Raw genomic sequence first — 25,674 nt, 5'->3', positions numbered from 1 at the left:
GAATGCACTACCTGAAAGGGCAATGGAAGCTGATTCAATAGCATCTTTCAAAGTGAAGTGAACATATACTTGAAAAGGAAAACTTTTCAGGGCTATGGGGTGTGGCACTAATTGGTAGCTCTTTCAGAGAACTGGGATAGGCATGATGGGCCCAATGGCCTCCTTCTATGCTATATTATATGATTCTATAAATAATGATTCAGTGCTGACCCTTTGTCAGAACTGCAATTTGGACATTTTTTACAGGGTGAATTAAGGTTGGTGTTCATGTAGGTAACTCATAATCTAGATCAACAATTTAATTGGTTTCTGAATGCAGATTGTCTTTTGAATGAGATCCTGAAACTAAGATCCTGTCTACCCTTTCAAGTGGATATAAAAGAGCCAATGGCACTATTTTAAGAGTAGGGGAGTTCTCCCACCACAGTGTCCTGGTCAATATTTATCCCTCAACCAAGACCTTTCGAACAGATTACCTGCCCACATTGTCATTACCGTTTGTGGGACTTTGCGGTGTACAAATTGGCTGCCACCTTTCCTACACTCCAACAGTGTTTACACTTCTAAAGGTACTTGACTGGTTATGAAGCACTTTGGATCATCATGAGGTCGTGAAATGTGCTATATAAATGCATGTTCCTTATTTACAGAGACTACTCACCTCTACACTGTCTGCAACAAGCACCAGTTCAATGTGCTTCATTTCTGAACCAAGGGACCTTTTCAGCTGAAAAATAAATTGGAAATGTCTTCAAAAAGTGTTTAAATCGATAGTCGCAGGCTCTCCTATTCATTCCATGTTTCACAAACTGAATAATCTATTCACCGAGAACCCACTTTTCCTTCTAGTGCCCTCCGTGCATACAGCATGTAAATGAGCATGCTACCACGAATTTTTTGCATTCAATTGGTGAGGGATGGCAGTCTTAGAGAATGGAACACTTTTACTCTCTGTGCCAGCATCAAAAACTCCCGAAAGTACAGCACGAGGTTAGATACAGAATAATGCTCCCTCTACACTGTCCCATCAAACACTCCCAGGGCAGGAACATCAAACACTCCCAGGGCAGGTACAGCACGGGGTTAGATACAGAATAAAGCCCCCTCTACACTGTCCCATCAAACACTCCCAGGGCAGGTACAGCACGGGGTTAGATACAGAATAAAGCTCCCTCGGCACTGTCCCATCAAACACTCCCAGGGCAGGTACAGCACGGGTTAGATACAGAGTAAAGCTCCCTCTACACTGTCCCATCAAACACTCCCAGTGCAGGTACAGCACGGGGTTAGGTACAGAGTAAAACTCCCTCTACACTGTCCCATCAAACACTCCCAGGGCAGGTACAGGGGGTTAGATACAGAGTAAAGCTCCCTCTACACTGTCCCATCAAACACTCCCAGGGCAGGTACAGGGGGTTAGATACAGAGTAAAGCTCCCTCTACACTGTCCCATCAAACACTCCCAGGGCAGGTACAACACGGGTTAGATACAGAGTAAAGCTCCCTCTACACTGTCCCATCAAACACTCCCAGGGCACGTACAGCACAGGTTAGATACAGAATAAAGCTCCCTCTACACTGTCCCATCAAACACTCCCAGGGCAGGTACAGCACGGGGTTAGATACAGAGTAAATCTCCTTCTGCACTGTCAACATCAAACCCTCCTGTTATATATGTATACTTGTATTTACTCTGTACAGCCACCAGAGGGCTCATCCCCTGGAGTTCCAAGGGATCCCATAATCCCTTGGGAGCTCAGGTATTTAAGGAGGTTTCACAGCTTGGCGAGGCATTCTGGAGACCTGCAATAAAAGACTACGGTCATACTTTACTTTGAGCTCAGTGTGCGGTCTGACTCTTTCTCCATACACAACTCCCAGGGCCGGTACAGCACAGGTTAGAAAGAGTAAAACTCCCTCTGCACTATCCCATCAAACACTCCAGAGCAGATACAGTACGGATTAGAAACTGACATCAAGGCAGCATTTGACCGAGTGCGGCATCAAGGAGCCCTAGGAAAATTGAGGTCAATGGGAATCAGGGGGAAAACTTTCCACTGGCTGGAGTCATACCCAGCACAAAGGAAGATGGTTGTGGTAGTTGGAGGTCGATCATCACAGCTCCAGGACATTACAGCAGGAGTTCCTCAGGGCAGTGTCCTAGGCCCAACCATCTTCAGCCGCTTCATCAATGACCTTCCCTCCATCATAAGGTCAGAAGTGAGGATGTTCACTGATGACTGCACAGTGCTCAGTGCCAGTTGCAACTGCTCAGATAATGGAGCAGTCCATGCCCACATGCAGCAAAACCTAGATGACATTCAGGCTTGGGTTGATAAGCGGCAAGTAACATTTGCACCACACAAGTGCCAGGCAATGACTATCTCCAACGAGAGTGAGTCTAACCACTGCCCCATGACATTCAACGGCAATACCATCGCCAAATCTGCCATTAACATCTCAGGGTGGGGTCACCATTGACCAGAAACTTAACTGGACCAGCCACATAAATACTGTGGCAACAAGAGCAGGTCAGAGGCTGGATATTCTGCGGCGAGTGTCTCACCTCCTGACTCCCCAAAGTCTTTCCACCATCTACAAAACACAAGTCAGGAGTGGATCAATAATCCAAGGACATGAGTTCAAATCCCACCATGGCAGCTGGGGGAATTTAAGTTCAGTTAATTAAATAAAACTCTAATTTAAAAAAAAATAGATGGTTACCATGAAACTATCGGATTGTCATAAAAACCCATCTGGTTCACTAATGTCCTTTAGGGAAGGAAATCTGCCGCCCTTACCCAGTCTGGCCTATATGTGACTCCAGACCCACAGTAACGTGGTTGACTCTTAAATGCCCTCTGAAATAACCCAGCAAGCCACTCAGTTGTACACAACCACTCGAAAAACAATAGAATAAAACCGGACGGACCACCTGGCATCGACCTCGGCACCGGCTACGGACATAACACACCCAGCCCAGTCAACCCTGCAAAGTCCTTCTCACCAACATCTAGGCACTTGTACCAAAATTGGGAGAGCTGTCCCACAGACTAATCAAGCAACAGCCTTATATCATTATACTCAGAGAATCATACCTTTCAGCCAATGTCCCAGACTCCTCCATCACTAGCCCTGCCCCACCAGCAGGACAGACCCACCAGGGGTGGAGGCACAGTGGTATACAGTCGGGAGGGAGTGACCTTGGAAGTCCTCAACATTGACTCTGGACACCATGAAGTCTCATGGCTTCAGATCAAGCATGGGCAAGGAAACCTCCTGCTGATTACCTCCTACCACCCTCCCTCAGCTGATGAATCAGTCTTCCTCCATGTTGAATAGCATATAGAAACATAGAAAATAGGTGCAGGAGTCGGCCATTCGGCCCTTCTAGCCTGAACCGCCATTCAATGAGTTCATGGCTGAACATGCAACTTCAGTACCCCATTCCTGCTTTCTCGCCATACCCCTTGATCCCCCTAGTAGTAAGGACTTCATCTAACTCCTTTTTGAATATATTTAGTGAATTGGCCTCAACAACTTTCTGTGGTAGAGAATTCCACAGGTTCACCACTCTCTGGGTGAAGAAGTTTCTCCTCATCTCAGTCCTAAATGGCTTACCCCTTATCCTTAGACTGTGACCCCTGGTTCTGGACTTCCCCAACATTGGGAACATTCTTCCTGCATCTAACCTGTCTGAACCCATCAGAATTTTAAACATTTCTATGAGGTCCCCTCTCATTCTTCTGAACTCCAGTGAATACAAGCCCAGTTGATCCAGTCTTTCTTGAGAGGTCAGTCCCGCCATCCCGGGAATCAGTCTGGTGAACCTTCGCTGCACTCCCTCAATAGCAAGAATGTCCTTCCTCAAGTTAGGAGACCAAAACTGTACACAATACTCCAGGTGTGGCCTCACCAAGGCCCTGTACAACTGTAGCAACACCTCCCTGCCCCTGTACTCAAATCCCCTCGCTATGAAGGCCAACATGCCATTTGCTTTCTTAACCGCCTGCTGTACCTGCATGCCAACCTTCAATGACTGATGTACCATGACACCCAGGTCTCGTTGCACCTCCCCTTTTCCTAATCTGTCAAGAAGAAGCACTGAGGATACAAGGGCACAGAAGGTACTCTGGGTGAGGAACTTCTATGTCCATCAGCAAGAGTGGCTCAGTAGCACCACTACTGACTGACCGAGTCCTGAAGGACATAGCTGCCATACTGAGCCTGCAGCAGGTGGTGAAAGAAGCAATACGAGGGAAAAACCTACTTGACCTTGTTCTCACCAATCTACCTGTTGCAGATTCATCTGTCCATGACAGCATTGGTAGCACAGTCATTGTGGAGACAAAGTCCCGTCTTCACGCTGGGAACACCATTCATCGTGTTGTGTGGCACTACCACCGTGCTAAATGGGATAGATTCAGAACAGATCTAACAGCTCAAAATTGGGCATTCATGAGGTACTGTGGGCCATCAGCAGCAGAATTGTATTCCACTACAATCGGTAACCTCATGCCCCGGCATATCCCTCACTCTACCATTACCATCAAGCCAGGGAACCAACCCTGGTTCAATGACAAGTGTAGAAGGGCATGCCAGGAGCAGCACCAGGCATACCAAAAAATGAGGTGCCAACCTGGGGAAGCTGCACCATAGGACTACAAGCATGCAAAAAAGCAGAAGCAGCATGCTATAGACAAGGCTAGGCGATCCCACAACCAACTGATCAGATTAAAGCTCTGTGGTCCTGCCACATCCAGTCGTGAATGGTGGTGGACCATTAAACAACTCACAGGAGGAGGAGGCATCATGAATATCCCCATTCTCAATGATGGTAGAGCCCAGAGTGCAAAAGACAAGGCTGAAGCATTTACAATCATCTTCAGCCAGAAATGACAACTGGATGATCTGTATCGGCCTCCTCCTGAGATCCCCACCATCACAGAAGCCAGTCTACAGCCAATTTGGTTCACTCCACATGATATCAAGAAAAGGCTGAGCGCAATGGATACAGCAAAGGCAAAGGACAAAAACCCGCCTGTCGTGCTGAAGACTTGTGCTCCAGAAACACTGGCATCTATCCGACAATGTGGAAAACTGCCCAAGTATGTCCTGTCCACAAAAAGCAGGGCGATCAGTCTACTCTGCAGTGATGTCCTGGGGCTGTGATAATTGACCTCCAACCACTGCAGCCATCTTCCTTTGTGATAGATATGACTCCAGAGGACTGGAGGACTGCTAATGTTATACCTTTGTTTAAAAAGTGAGAAAGGGATAGACCGAGTAATTACAGGCCAGTCAGCCTAACCTCAGTGGTGGGAAAATTATTAGAAAAAATCCTGAGGGACAGGACAAATCTTCATTTGGAAAGATATAGATTAATCAAGGACAGTCAGCATGGATTTGTCAAGGGAAGGTCGTGTTTGAATAACTTGATTGAAGTTTTTGAAGAGGTAACCAGGAGGGTTAACCATGGCAGTGTGTATGTTGTAGTGTATATGGATTTTAGCAAGGCTTTTGACAAGGTCTCACATGGCAGACTGGCCACAAAAGTAATAGCCCATGGGATCCAGGGTAAAGTGGCAAGTTGGATCCAAAATTGGTTCAGAGGCAGGAAGCAAAGGGTAATGGTTGATGGGTGTTTTTGTATCCAGTGGGGTTCCGCAGGGTTCAGTACTGGGTCCCTTGCTTTTTGTGGTATATATCAATTACTTACTTAAATGTTGGGGGTATGATTAAGAAGTTTGCAGATTACACTAAAATAGGCTGTGTGGTTGATAATAAAGAAGAAAGCTACAAACTGCAGGAAGATATCAATGTACTAGTCAGATGGGGAGAACAGTGGCAAATGGAATTCAATCCAGATTAAGTGTGAGGTACTGCATTTGGGGAGGTCTAACAAGGCAAGGGAATACACATTAAATGGTATGACACTGAAAAATGTAGAGGGACAAAAGGACCTTGGAGTGCAGGTCCACAGATCCCTGACGGTAGCAGACCAGGTAGATAAGGTGGTTAAGAAGTAATATGGAATACTTGTCTTTATAAGTCGAGGCATGGAATACAAGAGCAAGGAAGTTATGCTTTGTAAAGGGATAAAATACGGTCACTAAAGTGGGAGACAGACAGATAGATGGTCACGAAAGTGGATACTAAAGGTAGTGAATTGATCTGACACATGGTCCAGATTGTAGGGCTTATCAATATTAGGAGATTCTGAGGAATCGGAAGTTCCTCTACCTTACGGTAGGGATTGTAATATATCGTAAATTGACCGATTGCATGTAAAACTCACTTATGTATGTAAAGCACGTTTGTGTGTGTACACTTACAATGGGTTTTAAGAAGGGGAAACAGCAAAGCTTGCTACGCAGCAAAGCTTGATGGTTAATGAACCATCCGTTGTGTTAATTTTAATACAGACTAATGGAAACTTACATTCAGTACAGAATAACATCCCCCAAGGACAGTGGAGAGTCAGCAGCTTAGAAACATAGATTGTAGCAGCATCTGAATCTCATTGCAAACCCTGGGAAGCAAGGTTACTTCACACGTCATGAGGAACTGAGGCAAATTTGACACCACTGAACAACACATTGCGGGAGGGTGACATGTGATGGGAGATGGACAGGTCGGGGGAACCACTCAGAGCCAGTCTGATGTAACTTCGCTGATAGCAGTCGGCCAATCAGTGATTTTGTAGGAGGGTCGCACACCTCGAAAAATGTATAACTGTAGATGTAAAACCTCTGATCTTCGAAGGTTCATCCGTGAACCCTCCCCCTGCATGCTTGAATAAAAACCAGTTGAACCGAGGTTTCGTCTGAGTGATTCCATGGTCGCATTAACGGGCAGGGATATGGCGGGTATAGATTCTTTATATCAGGGAGTCCACCTTGAAGAAGAGAAGTCTTCCTTTTACCCCAACATGCTTGAACTGTATAAAACACTGGTTAGGTCGCAGCTGGAGTAGTGTGTGCAGTTCTGATCACCACATTACAGGAAAGTTGTGATTGTATTGGAGAGGATGCAGAGGAGATTTACAAGAATATTGCCTGGACTGGAGAATTTTGGCTATGAGGAAAGATTGGAGATGCTGTGTCTGTTTTCTTTGGAACAAAGGAGGCTGAGGGGAGACCTGATTGAGGTGTATACAATTATGAAGGTCCTGGATAGAGTGGATGGGAAGGACTTGTTTTCCTTGGCAGAGGGGTCAACAACCAGGGAGCACAGGTTTAAAGTAATTGGGGGGAGGTTTAGAGGAGATATGAGGTGGTAGGGGTCTGGAACTCACTTCCTGAAAGGGTGGTAGAGACAGAAACCCTCACCGCATTTAAAAGATACTTGGATGTGCACTTAAAGTGCCGTAACCTACAGGTCTACGGACCAAGAGCTGGAAAGTGGGATTAGGCTGGATAGCTCTTGGTCGGCCAGCACGAGCTCTTGGTCGGCCAGCGTGGACACGATGGGCCAAAATGGCCTCCTCCAATACTATAAATGTCTATGATCAACATCTTGGGGGGTCACCATTGAACAGGACTAGCCACATAAACATTGTGGCAACAAGAGCAGGTTAGAGGCTGGGTATTCTTCGGCTAGTGTCTCACCTCCTGACTTCCAAAAGCCTTTCCACCATCTACAAGGCACAAGTCAGGAGTGTGATGGAATATTCTCCACTTGCATGGATGAGTGTAGCTCCAAAAGCACAAAAAGCTCGACACCTTCCAGGACAAAGCAGCCTGTTTGATTGGCAGCCCAACCATCACCTTAAACATTCACTCGCTCCACCATCGGCGCACCATGGCTGCAATGTGTACCATCTAAAAGATGCACTGCAGCAACTCACCAAGGCTTCTTCAGCAGCACCTCCCAAACCCGCAACCTCTACCACCGAGAAAGACAAGGGCAGCAGGCGCATGGGAACACCACCACCTCCACGTTCCCCTCCCAGTCACACACCATCCTGACTTGGAAATATATTGCTATTCCTTCATCGTCATTGGGTCAAAGTCCTGGAACTTCCTCCCTAACAGCACTGTAGGTTCCTTTGCCACACGGACTGCAGCGGTTCAAGGAGGAGGCTCACCACCACCTTCTTGAGTGTAATTAGGGATGGCAATAAATGTTAGCCTTGCCAGCAACACCTATATCCCAGAAGTGAATTAAAAAAAGATACAGAGTAAAGCTCCCTCTACACTGTCCCATCAAACACTCCCAGGGCAGGTACAGCACGGGTTAGATACAGAGTAAAGCTCCCTCTACATTGTCCCATCAAACACTCCCAGGGCAAGGACAGCACGGGTTAGATACAGAGTAAAGCTCCCTCTACACTGTCCCATCAAACACTCCCAGGGCAGGTACAGCACGGGTTTAGATAGAGTAAAGCTCCCTCTACACTGTCCCATCAAACACTCCCAGGGCAGGTACAGCAAGGGTCAGATAAGATTAAAGCTCCCTCTACACTAACCCATCAAACACTTCCAGGGCAAGGACAGCACGGGTTAGATACAGAGTAAAGCTCCCTCTACACTGTCCCATCAAACTCTATTTAAGTATAATTTAAACCCAACGTCACAAGAGCAGCAACATGTATTTATTTAGTGCCTTTAACATAGTAATCCATACTAAGGTGCTTCACAGGACAGTTATCAAGCAAAATTTGACACCGAGCCACATAAGGAGATAGTAGGGCAGATGACTGAAAGTTTGGTCAAAGAGGGAGGTTATAAAGAGCACCTTCGGAGGAAAGACAGTTAGTGAGGCGGAGAGGTTTACGGCGGGAATACTCGAGCTTAGGGCCCAGGCAGCTGAAGACATGGCTGCAATGCTGGGGCGATAAAATTGGGAATGCTCAAGAAGTCGGGAGGCGCGGCGGGAATCGGAGGAGGCAGCCTATAAAAGGCCCAACAGTCGGGGAGCGGCGTGGTGAGTCGGGAGGCCAGCTGGTGCAGCGGGGAGAGAAGGCAAAAAAGTAGAAAGAAATCGAAGCGTGACGTCACAGCCAAGGGGTTAAGTGTTTGGTGAGTAGTTTTTCTTTTTCTTTTCCTTTATCAGTAGGTAACCTTTATCATTGTTGTTGCCAAATTAAGTTAATCTAGTGGTGAAGTCATGGCAGGAGAGCTCGGACAGGTGACATGCTCCTCGTGTGCTATGTGGGAATGCAGGGTGCATCCAGTGTCCCTGACGATTACATGTGCGGGAAGTGGATCCTGCTGCAGCTCCTGACAGACCGCATTGCGGCACTGCAGCTGCGGGTGGATTCACTCTGGAGCATATGCGATGCTGAGGACACTGTGAATTGCACGTTTAGTGAGTTGGTCATACCGCAGGTAAAGATTACACAGACAGATAGGGAATGGGTGACCAACAGGAAGAGCAGTGGAAGGAAGGTAGTGCAGGGGTCCCCTGCGGTCATCGCCCTGCAAAACAGATACACTGTTTTGGGTACTGTTGGGGGGGATGACACATCAGGGGAGGGCAGCAGCAGCCAAGTTCATGGCACCATGGGTGGCTCTGCTGCACAGGAGGGCAGGAAAAAGAGTGGGAGAGCTATAGTGGTAGGGATACTATTGTAAGGGGAATAGATAGATGTTTCTGCAGCCGCAATCCAGACTCCAGGATGGTATGTTGCCTCCCTGGTGCAAGGGTCAAGGATGTCTCAGAGTGGCTGCAGGACATTTTCGAGTGGGAGGTTGAACAGCCAGTTGTCATGGTGCATATAGGTACCAACGATATAAGAAAAAACGGGATGAGGTCCTACAAGCTGAATTTAGGGAGCTAGGAGTTAAATTAAAAAGCAGGATCTCAAAGATAGTAATCTCAGGATTGCTATCACTGCCATGTGCTAGTCAGATAGGAATTGCAGGATAGCTCAGTTGAATACGTGGTTTGAGGAGTGGTGAAGAAGGGAGGGATTCAAATTCCTGGGACATTGGAACCGGTTCTGGGGAAAGTGGGACCAGTACAAACCGGACGGTCTGCACCTGGGCAGAACCGGAACCAATGTCCTAGGGGGAGTGTTTGCTAGTGCTGTTGGGGAGGAGTTAAACTAATATGGCAGGGGGATGGGAACCAATGCAGGGAGACAGAGGGAAGTACAATGGGGACAGAAGCAAAAGATAGAAAGAAGAAAAGTAAAAGTGGAGGGCAGAGAAATCCAAGGCAAAAATCAAAAAGGGCCACATTACAGCAAAATTCTAAAGGGGCAAAGTGTGTTAAAAAGAAAGCCTGAAGGCTCTGTGCCTCAATGCGAGGAGTATTCATAATAAGGTGGACGAATTAACTGCACAGACAGCAATTAACGAATATGATATAATTGGCATCACGGAGACATGGCACCAGGGTGACCAAGGCTGGGAGCTCAACATCCAGGGGTATTCAACATTTAGGAAGGACAGACAGAAAGGAAAAGGAGGAGGGGTATCATTGCTGGTTAAAGAGGAAATTAACTCAATAATAAGGAAGGACATTAGCTTGGATGATGTGGAATCATCTACGGGTGGAGCTACGGAATACCAAAGGGCAGAAATCGCTGGTGGGAGTTGTGTACAGATCACCAAACAGTAGTAGTGAGATTGGGGACAGCATCAAACAAGAAATTAGGGATGCGTGCAATAAAGGTACAGCAGTTATCATGGATGACTTTAATCTACATATACATTGGGCTATGCGGTGGAGGATTTCCTGGAGTGTATTAGGGATGGTTTTCAAGACCAATATGTAGAGGAACCAACTAGAGGGCTGGCCATCCTAGACTGGGTGTTCGGGAAATTGATGGGATTGAAGGCTGATAAATCCCCGGGGCCTGATAGTCTGCATCCCAGAGTACTTAAGGAAGAGACCCTAGAAAAAGAAGATGCATTGGTGATCATTTTCCAACAGCCTATCGACTCTGGATCAGTTCCTATGGACTGGAGGGTAGCTAATGTAACACCACTTTTTACAAAAGGAGGGAGAGCGAAAACGGGTAATTATAGATCGGTTAGCCTGGCATCAGTAGTGGGGAAAATGTTGTAATCAATTATTAAAGATAAAATAGCAGCGCATTGGAAAGCAGTGACAGGATCGGTCCAAGTCAGCATAGATTTATGAAAGGGAAATCATGCTTGACAAATCTTCTGGAATTTTTTGAGGATGTAACTAGTAGAGTGGACAAGGGAGAACCAGTGGATGTGGTGTATTTGGACTTTCAAAAGACTTTTGACAAGGTCCCACACAAGAGATTGGTGTGCAAAATTAAAGCACATGGTATTGGGGGTAATGTACTGACGTGGATAGAGAACTGGTTGGCAGACAGCAAGCAGAGAGTCGGGATAAACGGGTCCTTTTCAGAATGGCAGGCAGTGACTAGTGGGGTGCCGCAGGGCTCAGTGCTGGGACCCCAGCTATTTACAATATACATTAGTGATTTAGAGGAAGGAATTGAGTGTAATATCTCCAAGTTTCCAGCTGACACTAAGCTGGGTGGCGGTGTGAGCTGTGAGGGGGACGCTAAGAGGCTGCAGGGTGACTTGGACAGGTTAGGTGAGTGGGCAAATGCATGGCAGATGTAGTATAATGTGGATAAATGTGAGGTTATCCACTTTGGGGGCAAAAACGCGAAGACAGAATATTATTTGAATGGTGGCAGTTGAAAAAAAGGGGAGGTGCAACGAGACCTGGGTGTCATGGTTCATCAGTCATTGAAAGTTGGCATACAGGTACAGCAGGCGGTGAAGAAGGCAAATGGTATGTTGGCCTTCATAGTTAGGGGATTTGAGTATAGGAGCAGGGAGGTCTTACTGCAGTTGGACAGGGCCTTGGTGAGGCCTCACCTGGAATATTGTGTTCTCCCAGTCCTCAGATTTGCTGTTTTTTCTGGCCAATTTATATGCCTCTTCCTTGGATTTAACACTATCCTTAATTTCCCTTGTTAGTCACGGTTGAGCCACCTTCCCCGTTTTATTTTTACTCCAGACAGGGATATACAATTGTTGAAGTTCATCCATGTGATCTTTAAATGTTTGCCATTGCCTATCCACCGTCAACCCTTTAAGTATCATTAGCCAGTCTATTCTAGCCAATTCATGCCTCAAACCATCAAAGTTACCTTTCCTTAAGTTCAGGACCCTAGTTTCTGAATTAACTGTGTCACTCTGCATCTTAATAAAGAATTCTACCATATTATGGTCACTCTTCCCCAAGGATCTCGCACAACAAAATTGCTAATTAGTCCTTTCTCATTACACATCACCCAGTCGAGGATGGCCAGCTCCCTGGTTGGTTCCTCGACATATTGGTCTAAAATACCATCTCTAATACACTCCAGGAAATCTTCCTCCACCGCATTGCTACCAGTTTGGTTAGCCCAATCAATATGTAGATTAAGGTCACCCATGACAACTGCTGTACCTTTATTGCACACCTCTCTAATTTCTTGTTTGATGCTGTCCCCAACCTCACTACTACTGTTTGGTGGTCTGTACACAACTCCCACTAGCGTTTTCTGCCCTTTGGTATTCCATAGCTCCACCCATACCGATTCCACATCATCCAAGCTAATGTCCTTCCTCACGATTGCATTAATTTCCTCTTTAACCAGTAATACCATCCCACCTCCTTTTCTTTTCCATCTATACTTCCTAAATGTTGAATACCCCTGGATGTTGAGTTCCCAGCCTTGGTCACCCTGGAGCCATGTTCTTCGTGATGCCAATTACATCATATCCGTTAACTGCTATCTGCGCAGTTAATTCGTCCACCTTATTCCAAATACAACTCGCATTGAGGCACAGAGCCTTCAGGCTTGTCTTTCTAACACACTTTGCCCCTTTGGAATTTTGCTGTAATGTGGCCCATTTTGCTTTTTGCCTTCAGCTTCTCTGCCCTTCTCTTTTACTTTTCTTCTTTTTATCTTTTGCTTCTGTCCCCATTCTACTTCCCTCTGTCTCCCTGCATAGGTTCCCATCCCCCTGCCATATTAGTTTAACTCCTCCCCAACAGCACGAGCAAACACTTCCCCTAGGACATTGATTCCGGTCCTGCCCAGGTGCAGACCGTTCAGTTTGTACTGGTCCCACCTCCCCCAGAACCGGTTTCAATGTCCCAGGAATTTGAATCCCTCCCCTCTGCACCACTCCTCAAGCCACGTATTCATCTGAGCTACCCTGCGATTCCTACTCTGACTAGCACGTGGCACTGGTAGAAATCCTGAGATTACTATCTTTGAGGTCCTACTTTTTAATTTAGCTCCTAGCTCCCTAAATTCGTCTTGTCGGACCTCAACCCATTTTTTTACCTATATCGTTGGTACCTATATGCACCACGGCAACTGGCTGTTCACCCTCCCTTTTCAGAATGCCCTGCACCCGCTCTGAGACATCCTTGACCCTTATACCAGGGAGGCAACATATCTGGAGTCTCGGTTGTGGCCGCAGAAATGTCTGTCTATTCCCCTTGCAATTGAATCCCCTTTCACTATAGCTCTCCCACTCTTTTTCCTGCCCTCCTGTGCAGCAGAGCCAACCACGGTGCCATGAACTTGGCTGCTGCTTCCCCCTCGTGAGTCATCCCCCTCAACAGTACCCAAATCGGTGGATCTGTTTTGCAGGAGGATGACCGCAGGGGATCCCTGCACTACCTTCCTTCCACTCCTCTTCCTGTTGGTCACCCATTCCTTGTCTGGCTGTGCAACCTTTACCTGCGGTAAGACCAACTCAGTAAATGTGCTATTCACGTAATTCTCAGCATCGTGCATGCTCCAGAAGTGAATCCACCCGCAGCTCCAGTGCTACAATGCGGTCCGTCAGGAGCTGCAGCCGGATACACTTCCCGCACACGTAGTAGTCAGAGACACCGGAAGCGTCCCTGACTTCCCACATAGTGCAGGAGGAGCATAACACATGTCCAAGCTCTCCTGCCATGACTTAACCCCTAGATAAACTTAATTTGGCAACAATAATGCTAAAGGTTACTTACTGATAAAGAAAAGAAAACGAAAAAACTAAACTCCTTACCAATCACCAGCCACTCACTTGCCCCCTTGGCTGTGACGTCACCTTTCGATTTTTTTCTACTTCTTTTTTGCCTTCTCTCCCTGCTGCAGCTGCACCGGCTGGCCTTTATAGGCCTCCCAACTTGACGCAGCTCCTCCTCCTCGCTCTCCCGGGCCCCAACTGCGACTGATGGGCCTCTTGTAGGCCTCCCGACTTGACGCTGCTCCTCCTCCTCGCTCTCCCTGCAGTTGTACAACGCCTTGGTGAGGCCTCACCTGGAATATTGTATCCAGTTTTGGTCTCCTAATCTGAGGAAGGATGTCCTTGCTATTGAGGGAGTGCAGCAAAGGTTCACCAGACTGATTCCCGGGATGGCTGGACTGACATATGAGGAGAGACTGGATCGACTGGGCCTGTATTCACTGGAGTTTAGAAGGATGAGAGGAGATCTCATAGAAAATTCTGATGGGACTGGACAGGTTAGATGCAGGAAGAATGTTCCTGATGTTGGGGAAGTCCAGAACCAGGGGACACAGTCTAAGGATAAGGGGTAAGCCATTTAGGACTGAGATGAGGAGAAACTTCTTCACTCAGAGAGTTGTTAACCTGTGGAATTCCCTACCGCAGAAAGTTGTTGATGCCAGTTCATTGGATATATTCAAGACGGAGTTAGATAGCCTTAAGGGCCATAAAGGGCTCAAGGGGTATGGAGAGAAAGCAGGAAAAGAGTGCTGAGGTGAACGATCAGCCATGATCTTGTTGAATGGTGGTGCAGGCTCGAAGGGCCGAATGGCCGACTCCTGCTCCTATTTTCTATGTTTCTAGGTTTCTCGGTTTTCTCAGCCAGAATTGGAAGAGCGCAGATATCACGGGGAGTGGGGGGCGGGGAGGGGCTGTAGGCTAGTACAAAAATAGGGAGGGGCGTGGCCATGGAGGGATTTAAAATCAAGGCGTTGCTTAACCAGAGCTAATGTAGGGCAGTGAGCACAGGGGTGGTGAGTGAGCGGGACTTGGTACGAGTTAGGGCTCGGGCTGCCGGGTTTTGCATGGCCTTAAATTTATAGATGGTAGAACATGGGAGCCAGCCAGGAGAGCGTTGGAATAGTCAAGTCTAGAGGTAACAAAGGACAAGGGTTTCAGCAGCAGGTGTGCTAAGGAAGGGGCGGAGTCAGGAGCAGCTTTATTACACCTGGACTAGCTTTGTTTACTAAAGCGGATATCTTTGCGGTCACGCTAAGTTATTCTCTCATTCGCAATGGTGTTGTTGTCTGTCCCCACTAATATCTGTGTTCAGATTCCGTAAAATCATTTCACGTTGGGTCCTTAGAAACCATATACAGACTTTCATCCCTTTTATCTTGACTTGTTTGAAACCCAGATTATTGGATATTGATCAATCTCACTGCAGCTGCCATTCCCAAACTCTGTGGCCATTGCCACAGACAAGACACAGTTTCCTCTTGCTGCAATTTTCCGAATTGCAAGGACGTTTTGAAAGACAAGGAAGGAAGCTCAGCTGGTGGGCCCAGTTGAAGGGATATGACTTGTGGCTCCTGTCAAGTCATTTCAAACTAACCCCTCCACCTTGGGAAAGACCATCGCAAAATGTTTAATCTTAGTTCATCTTTGTACTAACCAAATCATTTATTCAGGATGTTAATCAGACAATAGTAACATATGGTACAGTAGTTAGCTTGGTCAAATGACGTGATTGAACTTAATCATGATAGCCTGAACCACATAATCAATAAGATAGTTGGAATATGTTTTAAGCTCTGCAGCATATGTCTTTTAAGTTTCTTGAATAATAACATAGTCTCATATGTCTGAGAAAAGACAGGCTATTCCTCCCCAGGAAGAGATAGGGCAAGCAGCTGCCAAGCACGGCCTTGACAAGACAGTACTCCACAGAGGCCCATGTCTGGGAACAGACATGGTTACGTGTTTAACAGCTTGTCAAAAATTGAAGGAGTTTTCAAGGAAGTTGAACAAAGAAAGGTTAAATGTCTCCAACTTGGACCGAGGTAACTTTTGGGATGGGAACCTCACCTGCCCTACTGTTGGTAGCCTTCCATTCGCCCTTTCTTACAAAGAGATGTGGGGAAGCAATCTGAATGGGTGAAGACAAAAGCAAAATTCTGCAAATGCTGGCAAGCTGAAATAAAACCAGAAAATGCTGGAAATACTCAGCAGGTCAGGCAGCATTCTGTGGAGAGAGAAATAGAGTTAACGTTCCAGGTCAGTGACCTGTCGACAGAACTGAGGGTCGAAAACGGGGTTTCCGGCGGTGGTCGGGGGGGGGGGTGGATCCGACAGTGGTTGGGTGGGGGCTGGTTGAGGAGGTCCGATGGTGGTTGGTCCAATGCTCGAGCGGATTGGTTGTCCACCCCTCGTACCGCCTCCATTATAACTGGAAGTGGACGGTTTGAGGCTGGCTCGGTTCCTGTTCCAGATTTTTTGCATTTTAACTTCTGACACTACCCTAACCCATCCGTTGTTTGTGAGTTAAGAATGTCTGGGCTGACACATGAATAGCCGCTTGGGTGATGGCTGTACAGCTGTGTGAGTTCAGTGCGTTCAAAAGAAAAAATGGGAGGAAATTGGGGCCAAAAAAGGAAAGAGATTGAAGTTATCATTTGAATTCTGTATCCATTGCAATCACACTTCTAAAAGTCACTGGCATCCCAGGCGACTATATGGCCTAGAGGGTAGGAAACCTCCTGACCTGATGCATAAGGCATCACAACTGCCTAGATAAACCAGCTTGGCTTTTCCAGTTCATAGGTTCACATTGAAAAAAAATACAGGGCTATGGGGAAAGGGCACAGGAGTGGGACTAACTGAATAGCTGTCAAAGGCACGATGGGCTGAATGGCTTTCTTCTTGGCTGTTCTATCATTCTATGATTCTAGTTCATGGATATGTTCTATATGACCACTGCACAAGTCCTTCAACCTACCAAACGGCTGAACCAACCCGTCTGCATGAATTAAACACAAGGCACAATGCTTACCCGAATCGGGTGCTGAATATGTTCAGGGATTAGATGTCTGCCTCTGCACCTAATCTCTCTTGATTTGAGATGCTCAGGTGTATACACCAGATGGTACCCGCGTCCATCTTCCTCAAGATGCTCAATAACGTAACTCTGGTTAGTGAGAATAATTAGAGCACTAACAGCAACACAAGAGAAAAAATGAAGGTTAGACGGGTCTTGGACATTTACAAGAATGACTTCAAAGAAGCCATTTCTGGCTTTGTGCTCCCAACAAGAAACCTCGCCTACTGGGAGCGCACCGGGTAATTTGAACTTCCCCACCCCACACCTTATAGGATCACAGAGTGGCAAACAGTCGGGGTATTTATGGATGTCACATTCTAAAGAAATGTTGTGCATGTTATTTCTGCAATTTTTTTGTGCTAGGCCATTTTAAGGTATCAATAAATGAACAGTGTGTGACAGTTAAGGTAAGGTATTGTAAATGGTGTGGAAGATGTCCAGTGGGAGTGCTGCAAAAAAGCCCAGAAATGGTCCAAGACTGAATGTGCCAGGTTCTGGCCTATTTTAGGAGCTCCTGCCCTGCCCTGAAAACCAGTGACGCAAAGCAGGAGGGGCTCAGAGTGAGCCAGTGCAAGTGTGGAGGATGGGATGCCCAGTGACAGAAGGCATAGTGCCCTCCAGAAGGCCCCACCTGGGGGAGTGGGGATCCAAGGACAGGGAAGTGATCTTGGGGCCCAAAGGAAAGGTAATGGGTTCAAGTCCCATTACCCCATTGCAGAGACTCGGGCCATATAACCTAGGCCGACACTTCACAGGTATTATTCTGTTTATGTTATGTTCAAGAATACAAATACAAAGTTTTAAGAACAGGTTAATGCTCACCTGAGTCCTGAACATATACTTGCAGCAACCTGGGATCCAGTGAACCCTCTCACTGTCCCTTCATAGTAACAGCGGTTCTAAAGAGAAACCATTTAAATCTTATTTTAATTTTCTAATAGCGATGATTGGCATCACAGACAACGCTGGACATTTAGCTATCAAATGGAATGATCAGAGCCCCAACCCCCATGCCTTCATCATGAGCTGTGACTGGCCAACACACATAGAAGGCAATGACCCAGCATGAAAATACATTGCAGCAAAACGGGAGCAAACCCCCAACTGTTTCAGGAGCTCCCAAATTCCTCTCCGACCCATCCAGGCGATCGAAACTAGTTCAGGAGATCAATCTGGCCGTATTAGATTCCCTGAAGTACTGACCATCATATCTTCACCAGCCAACAAGAGGTTATTCAGTCTAGTCCCACTTACCAGCTCTAGGTCCATAACACTCCAGGTTATGGCACTTCAAGTGCCCATCCAAACACCTTTTAAATGTGGTGAGTTCCAGACCCCCACAATTCTCTGCATGAAGAAGCTTCCCCTCAAATCCCCGCTAAATCTTCCACCAACCACCTTAAAGCTATGCCCCATCATAATCAAGGGACACGGGCCCTTGCTATCCACTATATCCAGGCCCCTCAAAATTTTATACACGTCAATGAGGTCTCCTCTCAGCCTCCTCTGTTCCAAGGAGAACAAACCCAGCCTATCCAATCTGTCCTCATAGCTAAGATTCTCCATTCCAGGTAGCATCCTCGTAAATCTCCTCTGCACCCTCTCCAGTGCAATCACGTCCTTCCTATAATACGGCGACTAGAACTGCACGCAGTATCCCAGCTGTGGCCAAACCAGTGTTTTGTACAATTTAAGGATAATCTTCCTGCTCCTGTATTCCATGCCTCGGCCAATAAAGGCAAGCATTCCGTATGCCTTCTTAACCACCTTACCTGCTACTTTCAGGGATCTGTGGACAGCTGTTGGAGGCCTGATCATTTGGAGCCTAGAGCAGTGAGAGAAGGAGCTCCCTGCTGTTGCTCCTGCCTGGAAAGCCTTTGTGAGCCCTGTGAAACAGCCCAGGAAGAGGAGGAAGGGGCTTACTACAATTCCAATTCATCCAGAGGGAGAGGAGGAGAGCAGAAAATTCAACATCATTATTACTTCTACAGAGAGTTGGAGAGAGGGGGAAATAACAACATCCAGTGTGGAAGGAGGGAGAGCCATTACTATTCTACAGGTGGGTGTATTGGTGCATTCCCCGAAAGACTTTGTTATATCGGTGGGGGGAGGAAAGAAGACCATTTCAAGGGCCGGAACATCGCGGGGGCTGTGTGTGTGTGGAAGTGTGTGTGGGGGTCTTGCCCACAACTAGGCCCCACACACCACTGAAGCACCCCTCCCCCATTGCCTAGCCTGGGATAGCTGGAGCTGCCTGGCCGAAGACTCATTGAGGCCCCAATTAACATCGTTGGGAGTGCTGTGCCTGGGTGGCTCCAGCTGCCCCAGGTGAAGACATCTTCTCCCCCCACCCGAAGACCATCCCAAAGACTTTGTTTTTTGCTTACCATCTGGGGGGTGCACCCACCCATCACTGTGAGGGGAGACCTGCCCTCACAGCTTCCCTCTTTCCCACCCCCCCTCCCTCTTTCTCTGTCACTCTCTCTGTCTCTTCCCTCTCTCTCTGAGAGCTCCTTTCTCCTAATTGGAAAAATCAATTACAAGACAACTGAGCAGAGGGAGCAAGGCCCCTCCCCAATCGTCAACTAGGGGAGAGGTGTGCCTCTTTCAGAGCTCCCTCTGTTCAAACACCAACGAGGCCATTAAAGACCATTAAGGCCTGTGACTTTGGGGTGGGTGTAGCCCTTAAAGGGACCCCGTGATGGCGACCCCATCCACGCCGGTGGCAGGGCCAGCAAAGACATACGCGCAGGCGGCGTCCACATCCACGGCGCCTCCTGCTGCCCTGCCACCTTTCAGACTAATAACAAAGAAACACGGGGTCAAGAGCTACACTCACCCCACAATGAGCATCGAGGAGTGCGTGCGGGCGATGGCTGGGGTAGTCGGCCCCTCGGCCATTGTCGCAGCCTCCAAGATGTCTGGGAAGGCGGTGTTCTTCCTGGGGTCGGAGCGGGCAGTGTCCCTGGCCCTTGAAAAGGGGCTCACGGTGGGCGGGACGTTCCTGCCGGTGGACCCTCTCGAGGCCACCGCGCAGAGGGTCATCATTTCAAACGTCCCGCCCTTTGTTCCCGCTGAGCTCCTCCTCCCTCACCTACACCAACTGGGGGAGGTAAGGTCAGGGATAAACCCCATACCGCTCGGCCTCAGGGAGAACAGCCTGCGCCACGTGTTCTCCTTCCGCCGCCAGCTCTTTGTCCGGCTGGCGCGGGAGGAGACGACGGAGGGATCATTTAATGTGGTGCACGTCGGACGATGTGCGGTGCCATGCCTGTAGGGAGGTGGGGCACGTTCGCAAGAACTGCCCCGTCTCCAAGGTCGCCAAACCACCGAAGGCGGCCAAGGCTGGCACCGCCGCCGCCACCACTCCCCCTAGTTGCGTCCGCGTACCGGGAGCTGTGGGTGCGCGGGCATCGTCGGAGGCCTTTGTTTTCATGGGGGGGGAGAGAGAGCGTCCGGCCGGAAAGAAGGCCCGGAGGAAGGCGAAACATCTCGAAGCGGGTCCCCTCAGTGTGCCAGACAGTCTGATCACCGCGCTCAGCCCAACCCTGTCACCGGCGAGCGCGGGGTGCCCTGAGCCCGTGCCCGAGCCCTTGACCAATACCGCAGAGGGGCTCGGGCGCGGGCAAGAAAAGAAAAAGGGGGGAGTGGAGCGGGAGGCCTCGGCAGACATGGAGGTCTCCCTGCCTCCGCGCCCCCCCAGGAACAAAAGGAGGCGCCGCTCCAATGAGGCGGAACAACATCCCTCCGCGGAGGAGTCGGTGCCCGCCGCGTGTCCAGCGTCCCCCACCAGCGCCCCCAAACTGCGCCATAGGCGAGAGGAATCTGTCCCCGGGGAGGGTGGGGCAGTCGAGGCTGCCCAGCCTCTGCCTCCCGGGGATGGCGTGGAGGATCTGCCTGTCGTGGGGGGGCGCGCGGCCAGCGGAGGAATGCGTTGCCGCCGGGTCGAGCGTCCCGGGGACTGAGGCGGGCGGGGCCGAAAAGGCCGAACCTGAGCCCGCCCAGCTATTAACCAACTTCCCCCGGGAGTCGCTCGACCCGGAAGAATTACAAAGTGTTAACAATTTTAATGATTCTGTACACGCTGGACCGGGGGGGTGGCGGCAGGGAGGGGGAACAACACCAACCCTCGCCCCCTACTTTGGAGCTGGGGGAATTGGAGGACCTGGAACACTTCTTTGACCAGGTCTCTCCGGTTTCCCCGGTTCCTGGGGCGGAGGAGGAACCCCTTCCGCTGTCGCTTCCTGACCCAGCACCGCTTTTAAAAGAGCCCAGTGGGGACTCCTCTGCCGACGATCCTGGGGGTGGGGTCGGGGCAGAGCCAGGGTTGTTTGCCGTACCTTGTGCGGTCGACGGGCCGGCTGCTGGCGGCGACCTCCCGGATGGGGACGGGGACTCGGTGGGGGATGAGGGAGAAGATCTCGAGTCCATCGCCAGTGAGGCAGTGGATCTCCTCGTGCCCGCCGCTGAGTCCCCCCTCATTCCTGTAAAGGAACTCCGGGAATTTTTGGCCCAGAGCCAGGGTCACCGCAACCGAGCCCATCTGGCCCGGGAAAAATGGTCCGAGCCGGGGCTGCTCATCGCGTTCGTCTGCGCCGCCGCTAAAACCATGGCCGCGGGCGGGCCCTTGCCAAAGGCGCAAAGCCTTGAGCTGCGCCGGCTCAAAAGGTTCCTCGCTCGGCTGCTGAGGGAGTGGAGGTCAAAAAACGACTCCACTCCCCCCCCTCCCCACAATAGGTTAGGTAGAGGTTGCACTATGCTTTTGTCATGAAGATAACCATAGCCAGCCTCAACATCAATGGCGGCAGAGAGGCACGCCGTAGATTTAACAATTTTTCGCTCCTGCGGGAGGGGAAATATGCGGTGTGCTTCCTGCAAGAAACCCACACCGTTCCGGGAGACGAAGCCACGTGGCTCCTGGAATGGCAAGGAGAGGTCCGCATGAGCCACCTCACCGCCACTTCTAGTGGGGTGGCCATCTTGCTAGCCCCGCATTTTCAGCCGGAGATCTTGGGGGTCGAGGAGCCCGTGCCAGGCCGCTTGCTGCACGTCACGGTTCGCCTGTGGGACGTGCCGCTCCATCTCGTGAACGTGTACGCCCCTCAGCCCGGCCCGCAACAAACGCGCTTCTTCGAAGAAGTGTCCGCTCTTCTTGGCTCCGTCGACGTCGGCGACTGCATTGTCCTCGGGGGGGAATTTAACTGCACCCTCGAGGCGAGGGACCGCTCCGGTGCCCCGCAGTGCATGACGGCGATGGAGAAGTTGAGGGACCTGGTCGGGTCCTTCGACTTGGTGGACGTCTGGCAAAATCTCCACCCCGACTCCAGCGCCTTTACTTGGGTGAGGCCTGGAGTAGGATGGTCCAGAATCGACCGCCTTTACGTGTCTCGGGCGTACGTTTCCTGCGTCCCGGCGGCCTCCATGCGGCCGGTGCCGTGTTCGGACCACCACCTGGTGTGGGCGGAGCTCGCTTCGCTCCGCGCGAGGACGGGGTCCGCGTACTGGCACTTTAACAACCGGCTGCTGGAGGACGTGCGGTTCCAGGACTCGTTCCGTCGATTCTGGTCCGACTGGAGAAGGAAGCAGGGGGGCTTCCCCTCCTTGAGGCTACGGTGGGACGTGGGCAAGGCTCACGTCCGCGTCTTCTGTCAAGAGTACGTGAGGGGGTCGACCAAGAGGCGGGCGGCCAGGGTCGGGCGCCTAGAAAAAGAGGTGCTCGACCTGGAGTCCCGTCTCGGTCAAGTCGTCGAGGACCCGGCCCTGCGGATGGTGTACGAAGCGAAGAAGGCCGCGCTGAAGGACCTGCAGCTCGTCGGGTCCCGAGGCGCGTTCGTGAGGTCGCGGATCCGGTTCCTGCGGGATCTGGACCGCGGCTCTCCCTTCTTCTACTAGCTGGAAAAAAGGCAGAGTGTCCGTAAGCAGCTTTTGACGCTGCTGGCCGATGACGGCTCTCTCGTCTCGGATCCGGAGGGCGTCAACAACAGGGCCCGTGAATATTTCGGGGCTCTGTTCTCTCCGGAGCCGTCCAGCGAGGAAGCGCGTAAAGTTATGTGGGAGGACCTGCCGAAGGTCGGCCCGGAGGGCGCCGAAAATCTGGAAGCTCCGCTAAGTCTGGCGGAGCTGACCGGTGCCCTCGCCCGGCTCTCGAGGGGAAAATCCCCGGGGCTGGACGGTCTGACCGTAGAGTTCCACAGGGCGTTCTGGGACGTCCTGGGGAGCGACTATGTGCGGGTCCTGGGGGAAAGTCTGGCGACCGGGGAGATGCCCCTCTCTTGGCGCAGGGCAGTCATCGTCCTGCTGCCTAAGAAGGGTGATTTCCGCCTCCTTAAGAACTGGCGTCCGGTCTCCCTCCTCAGCACGGACTACAAAATCTTCGCCAGGGCGATGTCTGCTCGCCTTGGCGCCGTGCTGGACCACATGATCCACCCCGACCAGTCCTACACGGTCCCGGGCCGGACAATCCACGATAACATCCATCTGGTCCGGGACCTCATCCATCATTCCCAGGAGGCTGGTCTGTCGGTCGCCTTCCTATCTCTCGACCAAGAGAAGGCGTTCGACAGGGTGGATCACGACTATCTGTTCGGAACTCTGCGCGCTTTCGGGTTCGGGACGCATTTCGTCGCCCGGATCCGACTTTTGTACGCCGCCGCCGCGGAGTGTCTGATAAAGGTTAATGAGTCCTTGACGGCGCCCCTTCGCTTTGGGAGAGGGGTGCGCCAGGAATGCCCCATGTCCGGCCAGTTATATGCCATCTGCGTGGAGCCTTTCCTGCGCCTCCTGCGGACGAGGTTGACGGGACTGGCTCTGCAAGGGCCGGGGCGTGGAGGTCGTCCCCTCGGCTTACGCCGATGACGTGCTCCTCGCGGTAGAGGATCCCGCTGACCTGCGGAGGATGCGTGAGTGCCAGGAGATTTACTCGGCCGCATCCTCCGCCAGGATCAACTGGAAGAAATGTTCCGGACTCCTGGTGGGTCAGTGGCGGGTGGACTCCCTGCTGGAGGAGCTCAGGCCTTTTGCCTGGACCTCGACCCATCTCCTCTATCTGGGAGTCTACCTTAGCCCCGACGAGGGAGCCTGGCCGGTGAACTGGCAAGAGCTGGAGGCCAAGGTCACCACTCGCCTAGGGCGCTGGACAGGACTGCTCTGAGTGCTGTCCTACAGGGGTCAAGCGCTAGTCATAAACCAGCTGGTGGCCGCCATGCTGTGGTACCGGCTGGTCACTTTGACCCCTCCCCCTGTGCTTGTCACCAAGATACAGAAGAAGCTGGTGGACTTCTTCTGGAACAACAGGAAGCACTGGGTCTCTGCCGCGATCTTGAGTCTCCCGCTTGGGGAGGGCGGTCAGTCGTTGGTGTGCGTCAGCACCCAGCTCGCGACTTTCCGTCTTCAGACTCTGCAGAGATACCTTTACGTCGAGCCCCCTCCTAGGTGGCGTGCTCTGGCGACGTATTTCTTCCGCCAGCAGCACGGCCTCAACTATGACACGCAGCTCCTGTTTGTGAGCTTGGCGGACGTCAGGACCGCCGTCCAGGGGCTGCCTGTCTTTTACAAGGAACTCACCAGGGTCTGGAACAAAGTCTCCACCAAGCGCAGCTCTCCACCGGCTGGAGTGGCGGCCGTCCTGCAGGAGCCGCTGCTCGGGAATCCGTACCTCCACGACCGAGGTTTTAGGTGGCAGGCGGACGAGAGAGCTGTGGCTGGTGAGGTGACCAGGGTCAGGGACCTGCTCGATGGCGGAGGAGCGGGCTGGATGGTGCCAGACACGCTGGCGCGGCACCTAAATTCGGCCGACGTCCGCCGCGCGGCCGATGCCATCGAGTCGCTAAAAACAGCTCTGGGCCCTGACTCCGTTAGGTGCATCAAGGAGGCTGAAGCACGTGGGGAGATCCCGTCCGAACTGACCCCCGTCCGGACGGAATTCCTCATCGGCGCCAAACCCCGGAACCTCCCTCGGGAGCCGGCGCCTCACAACTTGAGCCGCCTCGGGGAAATCCCCTCCGTGCCTTTCAGTTCTGCGCGGAGAGGTTTCCTGTACGGGCTGCTCCTGCACACTCTCAACTTTGCCATCCTCGCCTGCCGTCCGGACACGCCATGGCGTACCATCCTGCTGTCCGGAGGAGGCGGGGGTCCCCGATGGAGGGCACTCTACGCAGGGGTCCTCCCACTATTCATCGGGGACTTGGCCTGGAGGGTGGTGCATGGAGCAGTGCCGTGCAATAAATTTTTAAGCCGGTTCACGGGCTCCCAGGCCGCCTGCAATTTCTGCGGTCTGGAAGAGACCGTGTTCCATGTTTTTATTGAATGCACGAGGTTGCAGCCCCTGTTTTATTATTTAAAGGGGCTGCTCCTGAAATTCTGGCTGCACTTCAGTCCCACACTCCTGATCTTTGGGCACCCTGTGAAGCGGGTAGGTCCGAGGGCCTCCTCGTAGGTCTGCTCCTGGGCACGACCAAGGGTGCCATCAGCCGGTCCAGGCAGCGGGCGGTCAAGGGGGTCGTTCAACCTGACTGCCTGCCTCTCTTCCGCACGTACATCCGCGCCAGGGTGTCCTTGGAGATGGAGCACGCGGTGTCCACCGGTATGCTCGCGGCCTTCCGCGAGAGGTGGACACCGGAGGGACTGGAGTGCATCATC

General features: G+C 50.8%; 1 protein-coding gene across 1 annotated transcript in view; it reads right to left on the bottom strand.

The window, feature by feature from the left end:
- The window catches only part of LOC139235179 (zinc metalloproteinase-disintegrin-like batroxstatin-2), a 546,822-nt gene that overhangs the window by 497,203 nt on the left and 23,945 nt on the right, over positions 1-25,674 (bottom strand). The window contains exons 3-5 of the mRNA XM_070866402.1: positions 17,860-17,936; positions 16,990-17,149; positions 662-727 (exon numbers count right to left, since the gene is read on the bottom strand). Of these exons, the coding sequence (XP_070722503.1) occupies positions 662-703 (42 nt within the window). The 5' untranslated portion in view covers positions 704-727; positions 16,990-17,149; positions 17,860-17,936. The remainder of the gene's footprint in view (positions 1-661; positions 728-16,989; positions 17,150-17,859; positions 17,937-25,674) is intronic.

Source organism: Pristiophorus japonicus, chromosome 2, assembly GCF_044704955.1.
Source record: "Pristiophorus japonicus isolate sPriJap1 chromosome 2, sPriJap1.hap1, whole genome shotgun sequence".
In the NCBI taxonomy this organism is placed as follows: Eukaryota; Metazoa; Chordata; class Chondrichthyes; family Pristiophoridae; genus Pristiophorus; species Pristiophorus japonicus.
Note: the sequence above shows the minus strand (reverse complement) of the source record. Positions and strands in the feature narration are given on the sequence as shown.